This window comes from Poecilia reticulata, chromosome 12 (genome assembly GCF_904066995.2).
Source record: "Poecilia reticulata chromosome 12, P_reticulata-male-v2, whole genome shotgun sequence".
Lineage (NCBI taxonomy): Eukaryota > Metazoa > Chordata > Actinopteri > Cyprinodontiformes > Poeciliidae > Poecilia > Poecilia reticulata.
In genome coordinates, this window is record NC_088841.1 from 31,825,574 (window position 1) to 31,853,094 (window position 27,521).

The window sequence follows — 27,521 nt, forward strand, 5'->3', positions numbered from 1 at the left end:
TATAGCCTCTGACACCTGGTGTCAGGAACTATAGCCTCTGACACCTGGTGTCAGGAACTATAGCCTCTGACACCTGGTGTCAAGAACTATAGCCTCTGACACCTGGTGTCAAGAACTATAGCCTCTGACACCTGGTGTCAAGAACTATAGCCTCTGACACCTGGTGTCAGGAACTATAGCCTCTGACACTTGGTGTCAGGAACTATAGCCTCTGACACTTGGTGTCAGGAACTATAGCCTCTGACACTTGGTGTCAGGAACTATAGCCTCTGACACTTGGTGTCAGGAACTATAGCCTCTGACACCTGGTGTCAGGAACTATAGCCTCTGACAGCTGGTGTCAGGAACTATAGCCTCTGACAGCTGGTGTCAGGAGGGACAGCCGCTGACAGCTGGTGTCAGGAGGGACAGCCGCTGACAGCTGGTGTCAGGAGGGACAGCGGCTGACACCTGGTGTCAGGAACTAGAGCCTCTGACACCTGGTGTCAGGAGGGACAGCCTCTGACACCTGGTGTCAGGAACTATAGCCTCTGACACCTGGTGTCAAGAACTATAGCCTCTGACACCTGGTGTCAAGAACTATAGCCTCTGACAGCTGGTGTCAGGAACTATAGCCTCTGACAGCTGGTGTCAGGAACTATAGCCTCTGACACCTGGTGTCAGGAACTATAGCCTCTGACACCTGGTGTCAGGAACTATAGCCTCTGACAGCTGGTGTCAGGAACTATAGCCTCTGACATCTGGTGTCAGGTGTGACAGCAGCTGACACCTGGTTTCAGGAACTATAGCGTCTGAAACCTGGTGTCAGGAAGTATAGCGTCTGACACCTGATGTCAGGAGGGACAGCCGCTGACACCTGGTGACAGGAACTATATCCTCTGACACCTGGTGTCAGGCGGGACAGCGGCTGACACCTGGTGTCAGGAGGGACAGCCGCTGACACCTGGTGACAGGAACTATACCCTCTGACACCTGGTGTCAGGCGGGACAGCGGCTGACACCTGGTGTCAGGAGGGACAGTGGCTGACACCTGGTGTCAGGAGGGACAGCGGCTGACAACTGGTGTCAGGAACTATAGCCTCTGACATTTGGTGTCAGGTGTGAAAGCAGCTGACACCTGGTGTCAGGAACTATAGCGGCTGACACCTGGTGTCAGGAACTAGAGCCTCTGACACCTAGTGTCAGGAGTGACAGCGGCTGACACCTGGTGTCAGGAACTATAGCCTCTGACATCTGGTGTCAGGTGTGACAGCAGCTGACACCTGGTGTCAGGAGGGACAGCGGCTGACACCTGGTGTCAGGAGGGACAGCGGCTGACACCTGGTGTCAGGAACTATAGCGGCTGACACCTGGTGTCAGGAACTATAGTCTCTGACACCTGGTGTCAGGAACTATAGCCTCTGACATTTGGTGTCAGGAACTATAGCCTCTGACATCTGGTGTCAGGAACTATAGCCTCTGACACCTGGTGTCAGGAGGGACAGCGGCTGACACCTGGTGTCAGGAGGGACAGCGGCTGACACCTGGTGTCAGGAACTATAGCCTCTGACACCTGGTGTCAGGAGGGACAGCCTTTGACACCTGGTGTCAGGAGGGACAGCGGCTGACACCTGGTGTCAGGAACTATAGCCTCTGACATTTGGTGTCAGGAACTATAGCCTCTGACATCTGGTGTCAGGTGTGACAGCAGCTGACACCTGGTGTCAGGAGGGACAGCGGCTGACACCTGGTGTCAGGAACTATAGAACTATAGCTATAATTCCTGACACCAGGTGTCAGAGGCTATAGTTCCTGACACCAAATGTCAGAGACTATAGTTCCTGACACCAGGTGTCAGCCGCTGTCCCTCCTGACACCAGGTGTCAGCTGCTGTCACACCTGACACCAGGTGTCAGAGGCTATAGTTCCTGACACCAGGTATCAGCCGCTGACCCTCCTGACACCAGGTGTCAGAGGCTATAGTTCCTGACACCAGGTGTCAGACGCTATAGTTCCTGACACCAGGTATCAGCCGCTGTCCCTCCTTACACCAGGTGTCAGAGGCTATAGTTCCTGACACCAGATGTCAGAGGCTCTAGTTCCTGACACCAAATGTCAGAGGCTATAGTTCCTGACACCAGGTGTCAGACGCTATAGTTCCTGACACCAGGTGTCAGCTGCTGTCACACCTGACACCAGATGTCAGAGGCTATAGTTCCTGACACCAGATGTCAGAGGCTATAGTTCCTGACACCAGGTGTCAGTATCTATAGTTCCTGACACCAGGTGTCAGCCGCTGTCCCTCCTGACACCAGATGTCAGAGGCTATAGTTCCTGACACCAGGTGTCAGAGGCTATAGTTCCTGACACCAGGTGTCAGAGGCTATAGTTCCTGACACCAGGTGTCAGCGGCTGTCCCTCCTGACACCAGGTGTCAGAGGCTATAGTTCCTGACACCAGATGTCAGAGGCTATAGTTCCTGACACCAGGTGTCAGCCGCTGTCCCTCCTGACACCAGGTGTCAGCCGCTGTCCCTCCTGACACCAGGTGTCAGCCGCTGTCCCTCCTGACACCAGGTGTCAGCGGCTGTCCCTCCTGACACCAGGTGTCAGAGGCTATAGTTCCTGACACCAGGTGTCAGAGGCTATAGTTCCTGACACCAGGTGTCAGCCGCTGTCCCTCCTGACACCAGGTGTCAGAGGCTATAGTTCCTGACACCAGATGTCAGAGGCTCTAGTTCCTGACACCAAATGTCAGAGGCTATAGTTCCTGACACCAGGTGTCAGAGACTATAGTTCCTGACACCAGGTGTCAGACGCTATAGTTCCTGACACCAGGTGTCAGCTGCTGTCACACCTGACACCAGATGTCAGAGGCTATAGTTCCTGACACCAGATGTCAGAGGCTCTAGTTCCTGACACCAGATGTCAGAGGCTATAGTTCCTGACACCAAATGTCAGAGGCTATAGTTCCTGAGACCAGGTGTCAGAGACTTTAGTTCCTGACACCAGATGTCAGAGGCTATAGTTCCTGACACCAGATGTCAGAGGCTATAGTTCCTGACACCAAATGTCAGAGGCTATAGTTCCTGACACCAAATGTCAGAGGCTATAGTTCCTGACACCAAGTGTCAGACGCTATAGTTCCTGACACCAGGTGTTAGCCGCTGTCCCTCCTGACACCAGGTGTCAGAGGATATAGTTCCTGACACCAGGTGTCAGAGGATATAGTTCCTGACACCAGGTGTCAGAGGATATAGTTCCTGACACCAAATGTCAGAGGCTATAGTTCCTGACACCAGGTGTCAGCCGCTGTCCCTCCTGACACCAGGTGTCAGAGGCTATAGTTCCTGACACCAGATGTCAGAGGCTCTAGTTCCTGACACCAGATGTCAGAGGCTATAGTTCCTGACACCAGATGTCAGAGGCTCTAGTTCCTGACACCAAATGTCAGAGGCTATAGTTCCTGACACCAGGTGTCAGAGACTTAGTTCCTGACACCAGGTGTCAGACGCTATAGTTCCTGACACCAGGTGTCAGAGGCTATAGTTCCTGACACCAGATGTCAGAGGCTCTAGTTCCTGACACCAAATGTCAGAGGTTATAGTTCCTGACACCAGGTGTCAGAGACTATAGTTCCTGACACCAGGTGTCAGCTGCTGTCACACCTGACACCAGATGTCAGAGGCTATAGTTCCTGACACCAGGTGTCAGCCGCTGTCCCTCCTGACACCAGGTGTCAGAGGCTATAGTTCCTGACACCAGGTGTCAGACGCTATAGTTCCTGACACCAGGTGTCAGCTGCTTTCACACCTGACACCAAATGTCAGAGGCTATAGTTCCTGACACCAGGTGTCAGCCGCTGTCCCTCCTGACACCAGGTGTCAGCCGCTGTCCCTCCTGACACCAGGTGTCAGCGACTGTCCCTCCTGACACCAGGTGTCAGCCGCTGTCCCTCCTGACACCAGGTGTCAGAGGCTATAGTTCCTGTCACCAGGTGTCAGCGGCTGTCCCTCCTGACACCAGGTGTCAGCCGCTGTCCCGCCTGACACCAGGTGTCAGAGGCTATAGTTCCTGACACCAGGTGTCAGCGGCTGTCCCTCCTGACACCAGGTGTCAGACGCTATAGTTCCTGACACCAGGTGTCAGACGCTATAGTTCCTGACACCAGGTGTCAGCTGCTGTCACACCTGACACCAGATGTCAGAGGCTATAGTTCCTGACACCAGATGTCAGAGGCTCTAGTTCCTGACACCAAATGTCAGAGGCTATAGTTCCTGACACCAGGTGTCAGAGGCTATAGTTCCTGACACCAAGTGTCAGACGCTATAGTTCCTGACACCAGGTGTCAGCCGCTGTCCCTCCTGACACCAGGTGTCAGCTGCTGTCACACCTGACACCAGATGTCAGAGGCTATAGTTCCTGACACCAGATGTCAGAGGCTATAGTTCCTGACACCAAATGTCAGAGGCTATAGTTCCTGACACCAGGTGTCAGCCGCTGTCCCTCCTGACACCAGGTGTCAGCCGCTGTCCCTCCTGACACCAGGTGTCAGCTGCTGTCACACCTGACACCAGATGTCAGAGGCTATAGTTCCTGACACCAAATGTCAGAGGCTATAGTTCCTGACACCAGGTGTCAGAGGCTATAGTTCCTGACACCAGATGTCAGAGGCTATAGTTCCTGACACCAGATGTCAGAGGCTCTAGTTCCTGACACCAAATGTCAGAGGCTATAGTTCCTGACACCAGGTGTCAGCCGCTGTCCCTCCTGACATCAGGTGTCAGCTGCTGTCACACCTGACACCAGATGTCAGAGGCTATAGTTCCTGACACCAAATGTCAGAGGCTATAGTTCCTGACACCAGGTGTCAGCCGCTGTCCCTCCTGACACCAGGTGTCAGAGGCTATAGTTCCTGACACCAGGTGTCAGAGGCTATAGTTCCTGACACCAGGTGTCAGAGGCTATAGTTCCTGACACCAGGTGTCAGCCGCTGTCCCTCCTGACACCAAATGTCAGAGGCTATAGTTCCTGACACCAGGTGTCAGAGACTATAGTTCCTGACACCAGGTGTCAGACGCTATAGTTCCTGACACCAGGTGTCAGCCGCTGTCCCTCCTGACACCAGGTACACCAGGTGTCAGCCGCTGTCCCTCCTGACACCAGGTGTCAGCTGCTGTCACACCTGACACCAAATGTCAGAGGCTATAGTTCCTGACACCAGGTGTTAGAGACTTTAGTTCCTGACACCAGGTGTCAGACGCTATAGTTCCTGAAACCAGGTGTCAGCCGCTGTCCCTCCTGACACCAGGTGTCAGCTCCTGTCACACCTGACACCAGATGTCAGAGGCTATAGTTCCTGACACCAGATGTCAGAGGCTCTAGTTCCTGACACCAAATGTCAGAGGCTATAGTTCCTGACACCAGGTGTCAGCCGCTGTCCCTCCTGACACCAGGTGTCAGCCGCTGTCCCTCCTGACACCAGGTGTCAGCTGCTGTCATACCTGACACCAGATGTCAGAGGCTCTAGTTCCTGACACCAAATGTCAGAGGCTATAGTTCCTGACACCAGGTGTTAGAGACTTTAGTTCCTGACACCAGGTGTCAGACGCTATAGTTCCTGAAACCAGGTGTCAGCCGCTGTCCCTCCTGACACCAGGTGTCAGCTCCTGTCACACCTGACACCAGATGTCAGAGGCTATAGTTCCTGACACCAGATGTCAGAGGCTCTAGTTCCTGACACAAATGTCAGAGGCTATATTTCCTGACACCAGGTGTCAGCCGCTGTCCCTCCTGACACCAGGTGTCAGAGGCTATAGTTCCTGACACCAGATGTCAGAGGCTATAGTTCCTGACACCAGATGTAACACCTGTCAGCTGACTAGAGCCTCTGACACCAGATGTCAGAGGCTCTAGTTCCTGACACCAAATGTCAGAGGCTATATTTCCTGACACCAGGTGTCAGCCGCTGTCCCTCCTGACACCAGGTGTCAGAGGCTATAGTTCCTGACACCAGGTGTCAGAGGCTATAGTTCCTGACACCAGGTGTCAGAGGCTCTAGTTCCTGACACCAAATGTCAGAGGCTATAGTTCCTGACACCAGATGTCAGAGGCTCTAGTTCCTGACACCAAATGTCAGAGGCTATAGTTCCTGACACCAGGTATCAGCCGCTGACCCTCCTGACACCAGGTGTCAGAGGCTATAGTTCCTGACACCAGGTGTCAGACGCTATAGTTCCTGACACCAGGTGTCAGCCGCTGTCTCTCCTGACACCAGGTGTCAGAGGCTCTAGTTCCTGACACCGAATGTCAGAGGCTATAGTTCCTGACACCAGGTGTCAAAGACTATAGTTCCTGACACCAGGTGTCAGACGCTATAGTTCCTGACACCAGGTGTCAGCGGCTGTCCCATCCTGGACACAGGTGTCAGACTTGCTGCTGTCGACACCTGACACAGATGTCAGGGCTTAGTTCAGGGTACCTGACCAGATTCAGAGCAATTTAATCATTGTCAACCAATTTTAATATATTAATTTGTTCTTCATGCTGAGATCATCAGAGCTGCTGTTTGATCACAGAATCTTCATCGGTGGATCTTTACTGTACCAAAACAAGAAGTATGAACATCTTGTCAGTGAGTGTGTGTGAAGTGTGTATGTGTGTGTTAGTATCCAGATCAGAGAAGGACAGTTTTCCTCTGTCCCAGTCCAGATTCACTCTGACCCTCTGGAGATTCTTCTGGACTGAGAGACAAGTGGAAGGAGCTGGAGGAGAAAATGCTGAACGTTTATTTATAAACAATCCAGACTCTATGACTCCCTTCCTCTGAACAGACTCTTCTAACACACCAAGCTTCCAGTATGAACTGTCACTAACATCAACATCCCAGCTGTGGTTCCCTGAGTTAAAACCTTCTGAACTCGGAACAGAACATTAATCAATCCTCTGTGGATTATCAGGAAGCTGCTGTTTCTCTCCATAAGTCAAACCAGTCAGATCTCCAGACAGATGGAGTCATGGACCAGCAGTGTTTTCCTCTGTGGCTCTGACTGTGTCTGAAAGGGGAATAAGGAAGAAATCAGTTAACTGCATGACAGGCTGGCCATCATCTATTATGATTTGTCATTTGAGATAAATATTTTATAAGCAAATAATCTGATGAAGGTGGCAAACAAGACTCAAGCTTCACTGGTAACAGAAATCTGAAAAAGTAATTTGAGGTGATAAATTGTTTTCTATTAAGCTTTTTTCAATCGGTAATAAAAAACTTAATCCTGTTCATTTGTAGGTGTTTCTACTTAGAAATTACTTTTCCTTAATTATGTATATTTGATATGTTAATATTTGTCCCAATTATAAAATTGTCCAGTCCCAATTTAAATTGTTCAGTTTAACACAGGAATTATCCTGTGTTAAATGTTTAATGACATTTACAGGTGTTGTGTGACGTCATCAAGAACACCTTGTGAACCCGGTAAGAACGGACTTTCAGCTGTTCTTGCCAAGAACTCAAGAACATACTTGCGTTCTTGAGTATTGAGAAACGGCCTTTGAAAACACAAACGTGTCAAAAAGGATTTTGGAAATTTAAAGCAAAATTATTAGAAAATGAAGATTTTTGCATTAAAGTAAAAATAATTGATAAATGAGACAAAAGAGGATAATTCAATTGTAGGTTACATTAATAAGTGTGAATTTGTTAAATTCAGAATGAGAGAAATTGGCATTAAATTTAGTAAAATATTTAATAAAAGAGTATGAAAGTAAATTAATTAAAGAATTACATGTTTGTTGTAGCTCTAATGATTTAACACCTCTAGATAAGATTAAACTTCCTGAGTTTTATCTTAGGCAAAGTGGATAGAAGCTGGTGAGAAAAATTATCCTCATTTTTTCAATTAGGAAAAAAGTCATCAGCAGAAAAATTACGTCTGGAGTCTCTTGATGGTGAGGAAAGATCCTCAACCATTTAAGAATGAAGCTCATTTATACTACTCCAAATTATACACAACCCATTTTGCAGAAAAAGATTGTAAATCCTTATTTAGTTCTACTCCACATTCGATCCTGCAAATTAGCAAAACTTACAAAGAACTTTGTGATGCGGAGCTTAAACTTGATGCAGCGGTTAAGAAAATGGCCTTGAATAAATGTCCCTGCTCAGATGGCCTTACTGTCAGTTTTTATAAATACTAATGGGACGATGTCGGGTTTGTTTGAAGCGCTGAAAGGATGAATTGAGAGAAAAGAACTGATGACGACAATGAAGCAGGCAGTGGTAACACTGATCCCAAAAACAGACAATTTAAGGCCGATTACTGAATACACACTGTAAGATACTTTCAGGTTCTATTGCACTAAGACTCAAAATGGATTATTAGTGAGACACAATTCGGTTTTTAAGAGGAAGACGTATTCATAACATTTATTAGATTATACTGATTATATTCCTTTATTCTTAATACTTTGCAGTATTTTGGTGAAAATTACACATCATCATCATCAAGATGCTCCACTTTGACATAAATAGCTGAGTTTCTTTAGGTCAGGGAACCTGCAGGAGGTTTAATATTGAAAGAGGAATTAAACAGGGATGGGCTGCTGTAGTTTATTCTGGCTGCAGAGGTTCTGGATATTTTAATTAAGAATGATGTGACTGGTTTTGACATATTGGGTAAACAGTTAATAATTAGTCAATTAGCTGATGATATGACTTTGTTCCTGGAAAATGAAGCCCAAATTCTTTTAGCATTAAATATAATAAGTTCTCCAAGGCTTCTGGATTAAAACTAGATTTAAATAAATGTGAATTATTTGATCTGAAGGATCGATCTACTGTATCAATATGTAACCTTAACATGTGTAAAGATGTGAAATATTTAGCCATCGTTGTGATAAAACACGATCTGATTAGCTTCATACAAGCGACTCATTTTAAATCAATGGCTGCAAAGAGATCTCTGGGTTTTCTGTAGAATATTAACTAAAATGGACAATTATTCTAGACTTATTTATCCAGCCTACTCTTTACCTTTATCAATTAAAATAATTAAGAATGTTAACATTTTATATTTCAACTTTATGTGGAGAAATAAATGTCATTATATTGCAAAACAGGATCTGATTTAATCAGGATGGAGGAGGCAACGCCGCAGATTTTGATGTTATGAATGGGATGTTGAAAATAAAATGGCTTAAATTGTGTTTTCCATTTGGTTTGTTATTCCTAGTTTGGTCTTTGAAAACTTGGGTGGACTTGATTTCCTGTTAAGATGTGATTTTGATCTTAGATTACCAGTAAAACGCTCAGATTTCCATCAACAGGATCTTTTGATCTGGAAGCTCATCTTCAAACAACTTCACTGACCAATAAAATCAAGTCTTTCATCAGAAGGAGCAACAGGAAACATAAATGCATCATTTAGTTCTGCATGTTTAATCTAAAGCCATTAATGAAAAGAAACTTGACTTCATGAACAATGACCATTTGTTCCCAGGAATTTTATGTAAATGTTTACATAAAATTTATTTAGACGTAAAAAATCTTCAGGGTTGGAAACGGCTACAACATTTATGTAAATATTGATTCAATCGGAAGGAAATACATTATGTGGATACGTGTGGTGACAGTTTTCATTTTCTAATATTTCACAAGTAAAATAGAAAGATTTCAATAACCAAGCTAGAAATTAATTTACATCAAGTTGTTGAAAATAATAAACGTTCAAAACATTTCAGAGGAAAACAGAAATGAAAAAGTGATGATCAGATCATCTCCAGTTTCCTGACTTTATAAGAGATTCACCAATTCGGCAAACTATCAACCATAAAACCAATCAATCATCTGATCAATAATGATTAATTTGTTCTTCATGCTGAGATCATCAGAGCTGCTGTTTGATCACTGAGATCTTCATCGGTTGGATCTTTACTGTACCAAAAACAGAGAAGTATGGAACCATCCTGTCAGTGAAGGTGTGTGTGAAGGTGTGTATGTGTGTGTTAGTGTCCAGATCAGAGAAGGACAGTTTTCCTCTGTCCCAGTCCAGATTCACTCTGATCCTCTGGACTTTGTTCTGGACTGAGATATGAGTGGAAGGAGCTGATGGAGCATATGCTGAACTTTTATATATAATAAACAATCCAGATTCTATGACTCGCTTCCTCTTCACAGACTCTTCTATCACACCAAGCTTCCAGGATATACTGTTTCCAACATCAACATCCCAGCTGTGATTCCCTGAGTTAAAACCTTCAGAACTCAGAACAGAGTAGTAACTAAATCTCTCTGGATTATCAGGAACCTGCTGTTTCCCACTTCTAGTCAAACTGGTCAGATCTTCAGACAGATGGAGCCATGGACCAGCCGTGTTTGGGTCCAGAACCAGAGGAGTGTAGGTCACCATGGTCTCCATGTTGCTCCAGATGTTGAAGGCCAGGTTGCCCAGATGTTTGGCCTGGTCTATCAGAGCTCCTGAGGGCAGCTGTGGATCCTCCAGCAGGGGGCAGCGCTGGACTCTTTCCACTGCAGCCTTGTAGTTGTGCAGGAATGAGACGTCTGCAGCTCTCAGCTCCTCCTCTGTGGCTCTGACTGTGTCTGAAAGAGCTGCTATCTCTCTGCTCAGAGCCTCCATCTTCTCCTTCATCATCCCTCTCTTCTGCTCCTCTTCCTCCCTCAGTGCAGCCAGCCTGGCCTCCTCTTCCTCTGCTAGAAACTGATGAAGCTGCTTAAACTGCTCCCTAATCTGCCTCTCTGTGTGTCGGGCCTGGACCTTCAGGTGTTCTGCTGTCTGATCAAACTCCTCCTGAACTTTCTTCCTGAGCTCCAGCTTCTCCTTTAAAGGCTCCAGAGTTTCCTGAAGCTTCTTCTTGTGGGGCCGAGCAGCTTCATCGATGGGTCTGAATCTGTGGTTGGTGTGTTTTTCTGAATCTCTGCAGACGAGACAAACTGGCTGATGATGGTCCAGACAGAAGAGTTTGAGTTTCTCAGAGTGCAGAGAGCAGAGATCCTCTGAAGCTGTTTGGTTTCTCTGCTGTAACAAAGACTCACACAGATTCTTCAGAGCCAGATTACAGGGAGGAGCAACTGATGCTGATCTTTTCCTACAAACAGGACATGAGCGACCAGGTCTTGCTCTCCAACATTTCTGCAGACATTCCTTACAGAAGCTGTGGCTACATGACAGAAGAACCGGATCCTTAAATATTTCCAGACACATCGGACAGCAGAGATCATCGTCTGATCTGGACGCCATTTTGTCTCCTCAGAGTGAAGCTGAAAACACAGCAGACAGAAAGTTAAACCAGGAAGTCACTTTCTCTCCTGTAGAAACTTTCTGAACTTACTTTTACTTTGGTTTGCTTGTTGTTTCGTCCTCCAGCAGTTTGTGTCTCTAGTCGCTCAGTTCTCTCTCTGTTCTCCTTGTTCAGTGTTAGTTTGATTTCAGTCCGAGCCGAAAATGATCCCACGTGCGTCTCCTCCGACTTTTCTCTCTAAACTGTTTCCGGTTTTTCCCGGATGTTCCTGTTGGAGTCACTCCGCCCCAAGAGGATTTTCTCTTCTTCGTCTTTTTTTCTTCTTCTGCTGTTTCTTTTTTCTTTTTCTTGGTTTTATTGGCGGTTGGCAACAAACGTTTAGTAGCATTACCGCCACCTGCTGGTATGGAGTGTAGATCGTGTTGGTCTGATTTATACTATATATACATAGAAACATATCCTCATGTCCACATATATACGTAATTTAATATACACACCACACACATAAATATACATACTTTTATATACATTTTTACACTATCCATTTATTTATCATGCACACATTTAAAAACACACCACGACATCTAATCAAATTCCATGAAATAATTTACATTTCTTTAATAATGTAATAACTATTTGCATATGCTTACTATCCAAATTCTTCCTCATAATATCTAATAAATTAACATTTTCCTTCATTCTTTCAAACTCTCCTCTCGTGTATCTTCTGTTTTTTTATGTTCATGACATTCTAATACAACATGCTCTGTTGTTTCATATTTTCCAGTGATCGCATTTGCCCATATTATGGTTTTGAATATTAAAGTGTATAGTTAAATCCTGTCTGTCCAAATCTCAACTTTATCTGTCTTTCCTTCTTTCTCCTACAGCAGGTAGGAAACTACAACACAGAGCATTCTGGGTAATGAAAACCAAAACGAATCTAAAGCTAGCAGGAGAAATATCTCATAGTTCTTTTTTTTACTAAAAACAAAATAAATTATTCAACCATTAAAATCTGACCCCACTCTGTTATTTTATTTTTATTATTATTAATTTGAATTTCATGAACAATGAAGTTTCGCGCTGTGTCTTCTTCAGATGTTTCCGTTTTGTTTACTTCAGTAGTTCTTGGTGCAGCGCCCCCACAGGCGAAGAGGGGAACAGAGTTTTGAAAAGATTTGGTCGGTTTGACTCGGTGCAGTTTGGAAGTGACCCACAGAGGCTGGAAATGTATCACATGTTGAAATTTTGGTCCCAAATGAAACCAAATATATCAAACTGTGAGATGGGAAAACGACTTTAAGATGAAACGTTTTGGATCAGTTCCAGTAGAGATGCAGTGTACAATTTGTTGAGGCCACATATACTCCAGTCTATGGAAATACTACATGAAACAGTCATTTTACAGTTTCAGGATTCCATAGAGCCAGTTTACACAAATTGAGAAACCAGGAAGTGTTTTGCTCATCAAAATTACCTAATCAAAAACGTTTTAAAGAACCAAGAACAACATGTAGAGCTCTGAGGTGTCACTGCCTCTGTTAGGTTCATAATTTAACAACAAGAAAGAGATGTGAGGGGAACACTTCTGCTAATCTAATAATTAGCACCGTTAGTGCTTTTGCTAACTTTGAAAACTTTTTTCCACATTTAACTTCCCCTAAATTCTAAAGCACTAATTTGCTGTTTTGTAAGCCTTTAGTTGAATAAAGCTGAATGTAGGTGTGATGGACTGAGTTAAAAACAAGAGGAGTCACAAGATATATTAGAAAAATATTGTTTTTTTATTATAACCCAAAGATTATAAATGACAAAAAGATAAACTGAGCTCATAAAAGAGGTCAAAGAAACAAAAGTGTACTCAGGCAAAAGTGTAAACAAACTGGCTGCACAAACAAACATAACTGATCTAACAATGAAATGACACACTGGGGTTTATATAGACCGGCTGATCAGATCAATTAAGACACAATAGAGGTAACTAAACATAAAACAATTACAAATTACACAAATCAGCTAACAGTACAGCTAAGTTTGGCTAAACTAAAGACCCAAAAATGAAAATCAAAAATATTAAACTTTAAATACTAATATTTACTTAAATAAAAAACTTATCTGAACAAAAACTACTAATTCCCCCTGCCAGCAGGAACTAGTGGTGCAGTCCAATCAGTATTTAAGCCTGCTGAGCCTTGGCCTCCATCTTTTGTCTGGCCACTCTAAGGCAGGTAAGTACCAGCAAAATAAACAAAGAATTAGTCTTAAGCAAACAAATTAAACTTAAAGTTGATATAAATACACGTTAATTAAATGTGCACAATAACAAAAAGAACAAATGTATCCAAATCCACTAATAAATGTTTTATTGAAACTAAAGTGTTGTTGTGTTTGTATGAAAAAAATAAATTGTGCATAAGAGTTACCAACTTCTGACTTCAAAGTGTGGCCATGGATTTGGCCATCACAGTTCAAACATGCAATCTGTCCAACACTGACACTTTAGGACTTAACGATCAAGTTACACTCACTGTCGGGGAACAGACACCCACTCACACACTCATTGTGTCCATTATTGACACTTCAGGACTCAAAGGTCAAGTTATACTCATGGTCAGGGGACAGCCACACATGCACATGTATGTGCGTGTGTTTCACACATTCTGTTCATTATTACACTTTAGGAATTAATGTCGTAAAGTGTCCCCTGACACATGGCTGTCAGGGGACAGCGACACATGCACATACATATTCTGTTCATTGTTATACTTTAGGACTTAACGATGAAGCTACTCCCATGGCCAGGGGACAGTCACACATGCACATACGTTAAGTTGATATAAGTTGATATAAGTACATATGCTAAATGTGCATGCTAACAAAAACAAATGTATCCAAATCAACCAATAAATGTTTCATTGAAACAAAAAAATAAATTGTGCATAAAAGAGTTACTGACTTTAAACTTCAGAGCATGACCATGGATTTGGCCATCACAATCAGCGTTGAAACTTTTTTTATAAGCTCCTAAGAATTCTTCATACATGTAGATGTTTATATTCATGCTCTTATTTTGAAGTTTCCACTTGTGAGAATTATGTTAAAAATAACTTTTATGGTTTCCTCACTTGAGTTATGTCCCACCTTTTCCAGTGGCCATTTTGTAGCGGTAAAATCAAACATGCCGGAGCTACAGTTGGGTTGCTGGGCAACAGGGTCAGCTCAGCTGGGGTTGCTAGGTAACCAGCAGTGCCTGCAGATTTGTGACTCAACATGAAGGTTTTTGACACCAAAATCATTAACTTGTTGCCAAAAAACAGCCGTGTGGTTTTGTATTAGGCATTTGACAGTTTCAGGCAAAAATAAAAGGATAAACACGTCCAAAATGTTTCATATCAAATATTGATATTGGCCCAAATTTTAAGATCAGTGCCCCCATGATTCAAATATTGTATTTTATTACGTGAAAAGAATGTATGATAGCTACAAATTTGGTTTGTGGATGTGTGATCAGTATGGCCCCACACTTTGTTCTTGGTACAAGGGAAGCAAACAACTCAAAAACCAAAAACAGTAGATCACATTTAAAATGTTTTATTACAAAAAAAGTCACTTTCCATAGTGACAGAATAAAAACAGTCCTGTTCTTTTTAACAATCCAAGGTTCAATAACTGTCCTGAAAAGAAAGTCACCAATCTGAGGCCACCAGTTGGGCTCCACTTGTCACTCTGCTCCAGGTGAAGGCAATCCGCCTGTAATGTGCTCGTTTGCCTATCCCCAGCTGACTCTGCGACACTCCAGCACTGTTCTGCTCTTCGGCGTGCCGCGCCCTTTCAGACCGAACCAGCTAAAAGAAAAAAGCAGAAATGCACCAGCATCCCCGCACCAAGACGCCATCGAGGGACGTATTCCCTCCTGGAACTCTCTAATCAAAATATAGCGCTACTTACGGGCCATCCTCTGCACTGGACCGTCAGTTCACTTCTCTGTGCTCTGCGCCTGGCATGGAGATTCCGTCTACCCCTCACTCGGCAGCGCATCCGTCTTTGTCGCTTGCAGGGTCAGTCCTCTTCTTCTCCTCCCATCCGGGCTCCTTTTATTCTGGCTTCAATCAGCCTCTGTTGACAGCTGAGCAGGAGGGTTTCCGCCTCCTTAAACGGCCGCCTTTCTATCCAGTGCGTTTGGGCTGTTAAAGGGAAAAACAAAAACAATCCAAACATGCAAAGCACAACAAAATAATTAAGAAAAGAAAGCAATCATATTTTCTCATGTGCAACAGGGGAAGGCAGGCTTATTGTCATTGTTGAGGAAACACTGCAAAAAACAAACTTTGAGAGCCAGGGCTCAGCAACAAAAACCGACCTGACGAGCTTTTGCTGCTCCTCTTTAAATCTAGGTTTTGCCAGAAGAGACTCAACTTCCTCCTTCTCTCTCTGCTCTGCCTACATGAAGCCTCTGTTTCAGTTCCTCCTAGATATTTGGGGTCATAGTTCAGATTTTATCTCATCTTTTATGAGGTTATCAGCTGCATCTTGTTGCACAAACACCTTGTTTCCATGGTTACCATCATAAAAACTGTTGGCAAAAAAGAAAGCGAGAGATGTATCCAAAGTGCACAGAAGAGTATTATTGCTCTACAATGTTTTTTGTTTTGTTTTGATGGGTTTTTTTTGCACATTTTTATAAATTTATTTTCAGAGTCCAGTGGATGTTTGTTTGAAGCTCATTGAGAAATTATTGTGATTTATGCTGGTCTAAAATAACGGTTGAAGAGGCTCGAAAGATAAAATCCCCTCAAAATAATGAGGGTGGCATAGTCCTAAGGAAAAACCCCTTGAAATATTTATTCTGGATGTGACAAGATCCCCTATTGCCCAACAAACAACGCCGTGATTGGCAAGTCGTATTGAGTGTCATGATTGGGGATTCCCTAAAATACTGTTTAATCAATTTATTAAGTGAGAGGAAAACAACCAGTGTCCTCTATAAGGATCGGATATCATTGAGTCCTATTTGGGCATGTTGGACAGAATGTGGGTGAGTGTGTGTGGCCGTCCCCTGACGGTGTAACTTAATCATTGTGTCCTGAAGTTTCAATAATGGACAGAATGTGTGTGTATGAGTATGGGGCCGTCCCCTGACGGTATATCTTGATATTTTTAGGGGCATGCCATAGCAATGCATAAGGAGAGCAGTACTGACTTGCGAAGCAAGTCAGTACTGCCTCCATGCATTGCATGGCAGGCACCTATTGTTCTACACCCAATAGAACGCCTCTTTATTATTATTATTATATATTTATTCTTCCGTCACCGTTAATGCGGCTCGTACCGCTGTGTGCCCACCCACAAAAGTGGTATCAAAACGTGCGGCTCGTACCCGAGAAGGGAGCTATTACTTTTATTGGGGATTGGAGTTAAAATGATTACATAAATTAATAAAAACTAAAAAATTTGAGATTTTGTGTCTCACAGAATCAGTAATCTTTCTCTATGAAACACACACACAGGACTGTTTATGGCTGACTCAAAAACCCTTTTTAAATCCCCCTCACAGGCATAAATATCGCCCTATTGGTCTGAAAGTTGGTCATAACATAGATACACATGCCTGCTCATGTACAATGTTTACAAAATTTGCTAGGGCTTATGCTTTTTGTCAGGGTCCTTCAGACTGACGCCTGGTGTCTCCCAAGTATAGAAACTGTGTCTGAAGAGGATTTTCCCGCTCTTTGGCTCTCACAGCTGCAGGGGATTAATTACCATAGCAACAGAAGAACAGAGTGTCTGGAACTGCAGCTCCCCAGGACTGCACTGTAGGGTTTTCTGGTATTTACAACTGCTTGTGTTTTCAGCATTATACTACTGATTCAAGACTATAACCATTACACATATGTCCCCCATGTTAAAATCTGACATAAATAAGAATAAATAGCTGATTAAAAGTCTATGGACAGAAAATAACGTCGCTGCTCCTTTAAGGAACCAGCGGCACAGACGCAGCGCCTGCGATGCTACAGATCACAAACCTGACAGAGAGCGGAAGAGGATTCGTAGGAAAAGAGCGGTGATGCTCAGCAAGGCAGGTCATTAGCATTTGTACAAAAGTTAGCATTTCACTGTCTATGACTAGTGCACTAGCACTTTTACCTAAAGTTAGCTTTTACCTAATTTTCTCATTAATTAGAAATGTTTAGTATACTGAATAGAGTAGTAAAATTAAAACAACATGGTCGTGTTGCTCCACATCCTACTGCCAGCATTTGAGCTAACATTAGCATATTGGCTAATTTTAGCATATGCATCAATTTTAACATAATGAATGGTACAAGTACAGATTATTCTACATGCTTCTGCCTCTCCACAGGTTATTGACTACGTTGCAGCTTTCTTTAGCATTAATGCTAATTTTTAGTATAAAAACACTGGCTCAAAGCCGACGGGCACACTTTGGCATGCCCCTTTAAAATTTCTGCAGGAATTTTCTAGTTTTTCTTTGTTATGGCAGTTTTTGTCCTATAATCATTTAAAAATAGTTAGAAAATGATGCGTTATCCATGTAATTTTCTTTCAATGCTGATTCCTAGATTGTTTAGATAAATCATTTTTAAATGGGTTTAGCAGCTGTCACAAACAACAAAAACAGGTAAGTGATCACTAATATCATAAACTAATAATCCACTTATTGAACTGTTATGTATTAAATCAGTAAATATTTTATTTATTAATGTTGTGCTGTTACATGTGATCCTGTTAGGTCTTGTAATTTTAGGGAAAGAGCTCAGACTGCATATAATATTCAATATTAAAATCACCACTGATTAAAAAAGACCAAATACATGTAACTAACAATTACATTTCTATTTTTTCCATATATATTTCAACTGTTAAGCACTCCAAATATATTTTACCACTTTAGTCATGTTTTCCAGTATTATATATCGAAGATTGCTTTCCATATACAGCTACTCTCCTGCCAGTCTTTCTGTTTCTGTATAACTAATTTCCTAACCGTTTAGTAAAAGTCCGTCTTGATATTAACCCAGGTTTCAGAAATAGTCAGAAACACTGAAAGGCTTAATGAACTGGCTTAGACAAACTTTGATTCTGTTCAAATTAACATATAAGCTTCTGCTGCTGAAAAGATGGAAAATTTATTATCTGCTTTAACAGTCGAGTTGTATTGCTGAGTAGAATTGTAGCAACACTTGTTAACAATATTATAGATAAAGTTATTTTCTGGATCTAAATACTTTTCCAGGTCTGGACTTTAAAATTCAGTGTAATCAAATGTTTTTGATAGAGACGTTCATGTTGTGTCCATAACTAAAGATAAAGTTTTGGCAAATTGTGACATTATAGAAAGACATGATGTGACAGGATGATTGTCTCTTCCTGAATAAACAGCAGAAATAAACAGGTTTGCATGATATCGGTCCGTTAGCTCCATCTAGTGGAGGATGAAATATATAGATATGTTCTGTATCCGTGATTTTGCAAATAATTCACTCCAGAACAATTTATTTTCTCTTTTAAAGTGCTACTAACCAACAGTTTACAGTTTTCCGTTTTTACTTCTGATTGAAGAAAAAACTGTTAAATCAGTTGATGGATAAAATGTGATGATATGTTTACTACAAAGAGCATTAAAATATAATCAAAAAAAGTTTTATTTTTGTGATTGCATTTGAAATTACATAATAGCTTCCAGATAATAGGAGCATCCTCGCGCTGTGGTCCACTTCCTGCTTTTGGATCGGTCGCCAGTTCGGTCCGCCTCAAACCACCACATTAAAATACTTTAACTCTCAAAATAAAAGAAAAATAAAGGGACATTTAAATGCTGGGTTAAACAAAACGATAATTTCTGCCAACAAAGAAGCCAAAGTTCTGTCCAATCATAGAAGGAAATCTGATTTTAATGAGAACATTAATGTTTCTGTCTCTAAAACTCACCAGATCTTTGATTAACTTTCACCACTAATGGGTTTAATTCAACATCTTCATCTAAAACTCTGATTAAAATTAGATTTTAATTCAAATAAAAATTTGTTTGTAACTGAAACTGCTACCAAAACCTCATTATTCTGGAGCCTCTGATTGGTTTCATTTTTTATAATTACATTTCTAATGAAAATCAGATAAGGTGTTAATTATCCTAAATTTTCTGCCTTCTTTAATGTCTTATTTACCCAATTTTTCTTTTTTGTGTTTAGGGAATGTGGTTCAAACTGGATGACCTTATAAAAAACCCCAAACATTTTTCAGTTTAAATCCAGTCCTGCTGTTTATAACCTACTAGCTAATAGCAGTTATTATCCATCTGTTATTGTGAGCATTGATTTTATTGTTAAATGGGGAGAAAAGAAACCAAACATTTGACATTTGTTTATTTTTTCATGAATTTATGGCAGAACATAAACCCAGGAAAAGATGGATGGATGCAGGCACGTGCAGAGGGGGTGGGGAGGGGTGGCTGGGGGTGCTTGAGCACCTGCCCTTTTTGCTCCTTGCCCCCAAGTGCCCTTTTGGTCAATTTTTTATTTTATTTATTTATTTTTTTGTATTATTATTTTCTAAGCCCTCTTGTGGCACATAACATGTACTAAAATTATTATTATTATTTTATTTTTATTTTTTTTGTACAACATAATAAGCCCTCTGGTCACCTTGTTACCTTTGACCTTTTGCCCGTGACGCATGACGCAGTTGCCTCTCGCGCAGTGAGATAAGGCGGCTAACTGGAGCTCAACGTAGCGAACGTTCCAGATTACAGATCAGTTTTTGGTGAATAAAAAAAAAAGTTTTTTGTTGAATAAAGTGGAGTAGACTTGCTACTTGTCAGATGACGGAAAACGTTGAACGTATTGTTTCTGCTTCAGCACGGAGTCGCGGTTTAAGCAGAGAGGTAATGAAATACAACAGACACTGACAGGCCTCTGCGTCTGCTTTTCTCTGAAGAACTGCTGAGCGGGAGGAGACAGCGAGGTGAGGAAAAACTGTTCTTATCTATCGATTCAGTATTTTTATCATACAGACATTAGGCTGTTGTTGTTGTGCTATAAGCTAGCTGCTGGCTAACGACTTTGCTAGCAAAGCTGTATAACTAAAAAGCTTCTTCCCTGTACCGTTAATGATATCAGTCATTCTTTAGTATTTATTATGCAATAAGGGCACATCGCCCGTCCAAAACCGATCATCTCCATAATGGATATATGTCCGATCTTCTAATTTCCTTTGCTGCATAATGTACATTTCATTTATTCTGGTGTTAGGTAAATGTTTCTTGAAGGAGAATAGCACTTAAATAAAAGTCCAACAAAGATATTCATTTAGAATTCAAAATAACTCGCCCTGAATTACCATGATAGATATAATGAATGTAAAAAAGTGTGTCATTAATGAAGGGAACAAACTCAACCCAGACTTTAAGTAAGTTCAGGGTCTGGTTCACAGAGTATGAAGTTATTTTTTTTCCCAATTATTCAACGGGGGGAAAAAAACTAACCTCAGTTAAGTAAAATACAATTGTAATCAAAACCTTTGGAATTGTAATTTCTTTTTTAAAAAATGGTTTTGTTTTAAAAACTTTAATTAAATAACTATGTTTTGTCTTGTGAACTCAAAATGTTATTTGCCAAACATAAACATTTATTTGCACACATCAGAAATCTTTTGTTGTGATTTTGGCCCTGCCCACGACGTCATGTGAGAATCACAAGCAAAACTTTGAGTCACCAACAAAACCTTGGAATATTAAGAAAAGATTTCCGACATTAACAAATAAGTTTGTTTTGCAAAAAAAAAATTACTTCATGAGATAAATGTGTGATTTAAATGTTTAAAAAAGTTTTTTAAGCAAAACTCAGTAGGCTTTTGTCATGGTGACATACATTAACAATTAAATATTTGCTTTTGTTTTTTTTCTTTTTTCTGCAGTTCCAGGTTAAAGTTTGATGCAGCTCTGCTTTCCTGAATGGACCATCTTCATCTCCGCTGCAAGTGCAGCAAACAGGCAACTGTTTTATAGTGTAATTATGTAATGACAAAATATGTCTGGTGGTCCAGCTCTGATTTACATATCTTGCTAAATTGTGGGTTTGAATATTGCAATACTTTCCTATAACACAATAGACCTGCAGAAAGAAATTACTAATAAAATATCTTGCATATGCATAGTTGTATGCTCTATGTAGAGATTCTCCTTAGCTTTGATTGTATATCTCACAATTTTGTAATTTATCACTTTTTATTAAACTTTGAAAGCTGAGAGACTTTGTTAATATTCTGTCCTAGAATGTGGTTAGATGTGCCTTTTTTTGAGCACCTGCCCCTTTAGTGATCTCTGCACAGGTCTGCCAGCCAAAATAGGAATAACTCTGGTAGTAATACTAATTGTTATTTTTCTGCTTGTGTGTTGTGTGATCCCTATTATGAGGAAATGGATCTTGGGGACTGTATACAGATGGATGACCAAGGACGGTAACATCAGACGGACTAAGCACAAGGCCGCCCAGACCAGTGAACCCATGACCAATTCAAAGGGCTGCTGAGCTCAAGGACAATTGATGCCTGAACTAGAAGCGCTTACGGGATGTTGAAAGATCTAAAAGGTTCAAGGGGAAAGAAACAGAACTGGGTTGGAATAAAACAGACTCATGGGGAAGACACTGTTGCATACACCATTACACATACTTGTTACACAACTTATATACAATACAACACGGGTGGCCCACACATAGTTAACACACTAGGAACACGTGTGAGTGAGTCTGAATGTGTGAGACAGTATGAAAGAGAATGTGAGTATGAATGACAATGTAAGAGTGTGTGGATGAGCACAAGCATTAAGCAACCAATACCTAGATTATTATGATTAGTATTTCAATCACACAATCACTCTGATTATATGTGTGTGTAGCCCAGTTATACCGCTCTAAAGTAGGTACGGGCCCCTGAGTTCGTTAAACCCAGTAACTTATGAATAATAACTTAATACACTCTCGTGTTTAAAACCTATGTTGAGTTTCACTCACCTTACAGTAATAATACTCCAGTACTTTTCTATTCTTCTCACCCAATCATGTAGCGCTGATTAAGAATAATAAACTTCACATACTATCATAAAAAAAATCAAACACACACACCTTTATGAGATTTGAACTCTTGAACATATATTAAACAATAATAATTCACAAAATGCAAATATTTCAGTCTTTAGTTTCACAAACCCTATATTAATAAATGTGGGCCTATGCTTCAATGTCCACCTATGCCGGCAATAATTAACTAAAATATAGTCCCAAACAAAACCCCGTTGCAGGCCTGATGTGATGAAGCGTGGACTTGCGATACCTTACTCCAAGGAAAATCTTGAACCTGTCCTTGGTCCCAGTCGGCAAGATGTCTTCCGCTCCTTCCCCAGTCCCTCGGTCCACAGAATTCAGGAACAGCAGGAAAGTCCAACGCAGACACAGTCCTCCAGAAACCACAGAAACTTTCAGCGTAAGCTCATCTCTCTGCACTAGACTTAACTCTTGAACGTTCCCACGACGGCAACATTAGTTGAGTCTTCTGTTAGCCGAGTTAGCTCACAGTATTCAAGTCCATTCACTGTGCTAATGAATGCTAATGCGTTAGCGAGCATTACATATGACTTTTCACCTACTGTACAGTGAATTTCGGTCAGACAGTAGCTGCAACAAAAGTGTAGTGTCGATATCTATTAAAAGACTGTCGAGTTGAAAGTCTAAATATCTGCAAGACACTCGTTCATTAATAAGTCCGCCACGTTTTTTCAGCGCGGTTCATCTCTTTTTCTTTCCATTTTTTTTCTTCTCTCTCACGTTTTTCTGTGTCTCCCCCTACTTTCCTATCCCTTCCTAATCCTCAGCCAATCACGGACGAGCAAAGTTGCTTTGCTCTATACAACTTCCTCTTTCAAACATGAGCCCTTCAAAATAAAATATGTTGAAGATTACTTTTCTATAAAACAGTTTTAACTACATTTTTCCAAATTATTTTAACTTAACCATATTACTTCAAGTACCTGTAAGTACAGCTTTTTGTTAACACTTATTTATAACAATTTTAACATATTTAAGCAAACATGTTTAATACATTCTAAATTATTATACCTTCCATGAACTTAACTCAAAACAAAATACCTTTAATTTAGACTGGGTTACATGCGTTATGGACATTTCTTCATAATTGTCATCAAGATTATGTATCAATGTTGAAGTATTAGACATTACCATGAATATCTATGATTTGGGTCACTGTGGATCCATGATTGTATTACATTTGTGCCACATTATGGAATACTGGCGGTCGCCCATGACGAGCGAGGGCCATAAGGTAGTTTTTCCCTGGAAATAACACAAATCAACAAAAGGCCAACAGGGTTTTCGATTTTATACAAATGGAAGAACAATCATGGAAGCAATGACCAATTGTGTTTAATCAATGTATAGGAATTATTATATTAGCTACGGTTACTCATGAAAACAATGTTTACCCCACTATTCATTTTATTCCACATTTAAGTGACTTTTATATATATTTCTAAGGTTTATATACAGAGTTATGTTCACAGGAAGCCATGTAAACATAGTATAGCAATTAACAAAAACAACTGCTAAGGTTAATTAGGATTCCACTTGAAAGCGGAATAGGGGGGATTATGTAAGAGTGGAAATACTATTTAAGGAGTTGTTTTTGCGAAAGGATTTTGGCACTTCTCTAGGTCAAACTGACCTGAACCCTTCCTTCCATTTGCGTGTAAAGTGCAAATGGAACCAAAAAAATGACTTGGAAAGAATTCTGTCTGGACAAGATAAGATCAACAGTTTGAGATAAATTGGTCTAGTCGGCAATTCTGAGAAGGAGCAGATGTTGAGTTGATGAGGTCCCAAATATTTTAAAGGTTGTCCAATACACACTTAGTATAAGGCGTGCCAGAATCTTTGAGCAAATCAAGAGTAGCAACGCCATTGGTTGAAACTATCCAACTCACACCAATGAAGATGAAAGGGTATGAAAAAGGGTGATGTTAAGAATACGGGGAGATTTTTTGTGTTGAGACTTTGGAAGATTTTTGAGTATTGAACTGAAGAAACTGTAATGAGGAATTCGTGGTAGTGTAATAAATCTACATCTTGTCTATGGCCTCACAGCAAGAACTGAACTCTGTGCGCTATTTCTATTACCTATATATTTAAGAGTATAGCCACCTTTCAATTCTCCAGTAAAAGCTGGAAAAACAAGACAAGTATAGAAATAGTTAAAGTTTAAATTAGAAACTTAGCTGGATTTCCATCTAAGTTTGTAGACAAACTCACAGAAAACAAAATCAAACCTTATTTTATTTGTTTAGCAAATATTTCAGAGGGAAAATCAGTTTTAACTCCTCATTAAATTATTGCAAACTAGAAATCCCTCTAACTGAACTACAATTGTTTTAATATTCATCATAAATAAATAATTTTGTTTATAGTTTGTTTCTTTAATTTCTAACAATGTTTCTTTACACCTTGGAAGGAGTTTATTATAGACTTTGTAAATAATCAATATAGTTCTGATCTCTACTAAATCAGAACATTTTAAAGTTTGCACTGTAAGAAATATTAGTTAAATTAAATAATCAGACTCAGTTATGATTCAGATCATTTTCTTCTGTGTTGGTTTTCTAGGAGTTTCTCCAGATCAACACACAATAATTCATTTGTAGAAACAACATTAAAACATGTACCCAGAAGTGTATGTATATATATATATATATATATATATATATATATATATATATATATATATATATATATATATATATATATATATATATAGAGAGAGAGAGAGAGAGAGAGAGAGAGAGAGAGAGAGTATTATTATTATTAATGATAAAAATATTAATATTAATTAATTATAATTAATTATGATTTTTTATATTGATAATTATTTATTATATTATTATAATAATATAATATAATATAATATAATATAATACCCATCCATAATAAAGTGCAGTAAATATTATTGGGCTGTGGGAGGAAGCCGGAGCGCCCAGAGAGAACCCACATATGAAGCTGGAGAAGCAGAAAACCCCATGCAGAAAGAACCAGGCTGGGATTCAAACCCAGGACTTTCTTACTGCAAGGCAGCAGTGGTACCAACTGATCCACTGTGCAGCCCTGATGTTTTATTCACAAAATGAATGTTTTATTCACACCAAAGGAAAATTTAGAGACTAATCAACCCAACAATGATGACTTTAGATTGTAGCAGGAAGCCGGAGCGTCCGGAGAGAAACCTGCAAACAGGATATTAACTTTTTATAGTTTATTCACAAAAATTCAATGCTTCCTGCTCCTCTCCAAAACCAGCTTGGTTGTTTTTGAGAGGAGTGGCAGGAGAAATCGTTAGCTAGGATTCTCTGCAGCGTGTGGTGTTTCTCTTCATGTGTTTGAGTCTCATGATGAATCTCCTTCTTGTACACGTCGTCTTCAGAACGCTTTAAAAACTGCCAACAATTTCTGAGACTGTTGGGAAACTTGTACAGAGGTTGTCCTCCGTCGATGTCATGAGGCCCCCATCTTTACGGCAGCTGTAATCACAAAATAATCATTTTGTTCTAGAAAGTCATAGAAAACTTCACCATCTGGATCAGTTTTTCTGTAGGGAACACAGTAAAAACTGGTCCCAGAGTTTCTCCTCATCTTCCAATGGTGAACCACCCCATCCATGATGGTTCTTCTTTTGTGAAATGCTCAAAATCTGGGCCCAAAGTCTGTCTTCTTCCTCTGACGGTGAGCCACCCCGTCCGGGGTGGTTCTTCTTTCGTGCACCTTTCAGAACCTCGGCCGAAAATCTGTCTTCTTCCTCCGATGGTGAGCCACCCCGTCCGGGGTGGTTCTTCTTTCGTGCACCGTTCAGAACCGGGGCCCAAAGTCTATCTTCTTCCTCCGACGGTGAGCCACCCCGTCCGGGGTGGTTCTTCTTTCGTGCACCTTTCAGAACCGGGGCCCAAAGTCTATCTTCTTCCTCCGACGGTGAGCCACCCCGTCCGGGGTGGTTCTTCTTTCGTGCACCGTTCAGAACCTGGGCCCAAAGTCTGTCTTCTTCCTCCGATGGTGAGCCACCCCGTCCGGGGTGGTTCTTCTTTCGTGCACCGTTCAGAACCGGGGCCCAAAGTCTTTCTTCTTCCTCCGACGGTGAGCCACCCCGTCCGGGGTGGTTCTTCTTTTGTGCACCGTTCAGAACTTGGGCCCAAAGTCTGTCTTCAGAAGAAGATGTTGAACCACCCCATGCGGGGTGGTTTAGTCTTTCCTGATCCTTCGAGTGATCTGTATTGTCCGGGGTCGTTTTGTTTTTGGGAACAGTCCCTCCCAAAAACAGCTTGGAAGCTGTGACGTTCCCTGAAACCTCTCCAGCTGGGTCGGTTTGATCAGTTCTACTATCTGCAGTCCTGTTTTGTGAAGTCTCTGTAGACTCAGGATCTGCCGCCTGTTCAACACAAACTTCCCCAGCCGGGTCAGCTTGTGGTTTGGGACGGGATGGAAGTCCGTCCCAGAACCAATCTCTCTCATCCTCCCCAGCCGGGTCAGATTGTGCTTCGGGACGGGATGGAAATCCGTCCAAGAACAAATCTCTATCTTCATCCCCAGCCGGGTCAGGTTGTGGGGTGGGACGGGATGGAAGTCCGTCCCAGAACCAATCTTTCTCTTCGTTGTCCTGAGTGGTCCTTTCGTCTGATTCATCTCCGCTCCTTTCGTCTGATTCGTCTCCTGGGAAGAAATGATCAAAAACCTTCCTCATCCCTTTTGTCACCAGATACCCGACGCCTAAGCCGAGTGATAAAACAAAAGGGTATGGCATCTTGGAAACAATACTCAACAGACACAAAATATGAATCTTAGAGAAGCGTTTGGATTCTGGCTGATGTGTTGAGATTCCAGCATTCAAAGCCTCAGAATGTCTTTGATCTGCTGTGATGAACATGATGTAATCTATGACCTCATCAGTGAGCTCGCTGTAGTTCTGGAGCAAGGTCTTGCTTCTGATCGTTGCTATGGAAACGATCAGATCAGTTCAGCCCAATTCAAACTGCAATAATGACTAAATATTTAATAAGTAATATATTTTTCATTTATTTAACATGATTTAGAGCTTGGTTTTCTTTACCTGCTGCGTTATAAATGTTTTTTTTCCCATTATTATTTTGGTTCTGGCAGAAAATTGTTCAGATTTTATAAACATTTGCAAAGCAACATTTTCTCTAATCTTTAACTC

The 27,521-nt window shown here is 41.4% G+C and overlaps 1 protein-coding gene and 1 long non-coding RNA gene across 3 annotated transcripts; both read right to left on the bottom strand.

Moving 5' to 3' along the window:
* Window positions 1-9,391: 9,391 nt before the first annotated feature.
* On the bottom strand, window positions 9,392-11,680 carry LOC145554199 (E3 ubiquitin-protein ligase TRIM35-like). The gene is made up of 2 exons (XM_081613695.1): window positions 11,325-11,680; window positions 9,392-11,253 (listed from the first exon to the last, which is right to left on the bottom strand). Exon 2 carries the CDS (start codon window positions 11,231-11,233, stop codon window positions 9,863-9,865), a length of 1,371 nt encoding a protein of 456 aa, XP_081469821.1. The 5' UTR covers window positions 11,234-11,253; window positions 11,325-11,680; the 3' UTR covers window positions 9,392-9,862.
* Window positions 11,681-14,812: 3,132 nt separating this feature from the next.
* On the bottom strand, window positions 14,813-23,423 carry LOC145554210 (uncharacterized). 2 transcript variants are annotated; one of them, XR_014090242.1, is made up of 3 exons: window positions 22,590-23,423; window positions 15,186-15,421; window positions 14,813-15,082 (listed from the first exon to the last, which is right to left on the bottom strand). It is a non-coding gene; the product is annotated as an uncharacterized LOC145554210 (long non-coding RNA). The 2 variants fall into 2 exon arrangements; XR_014090241.1 differs by having other exon boundaries at window positions 14,813-15,421.
* Between the last annotated feature and the right edge of the window lie 4,098 nt (window positions 23,424-27,521).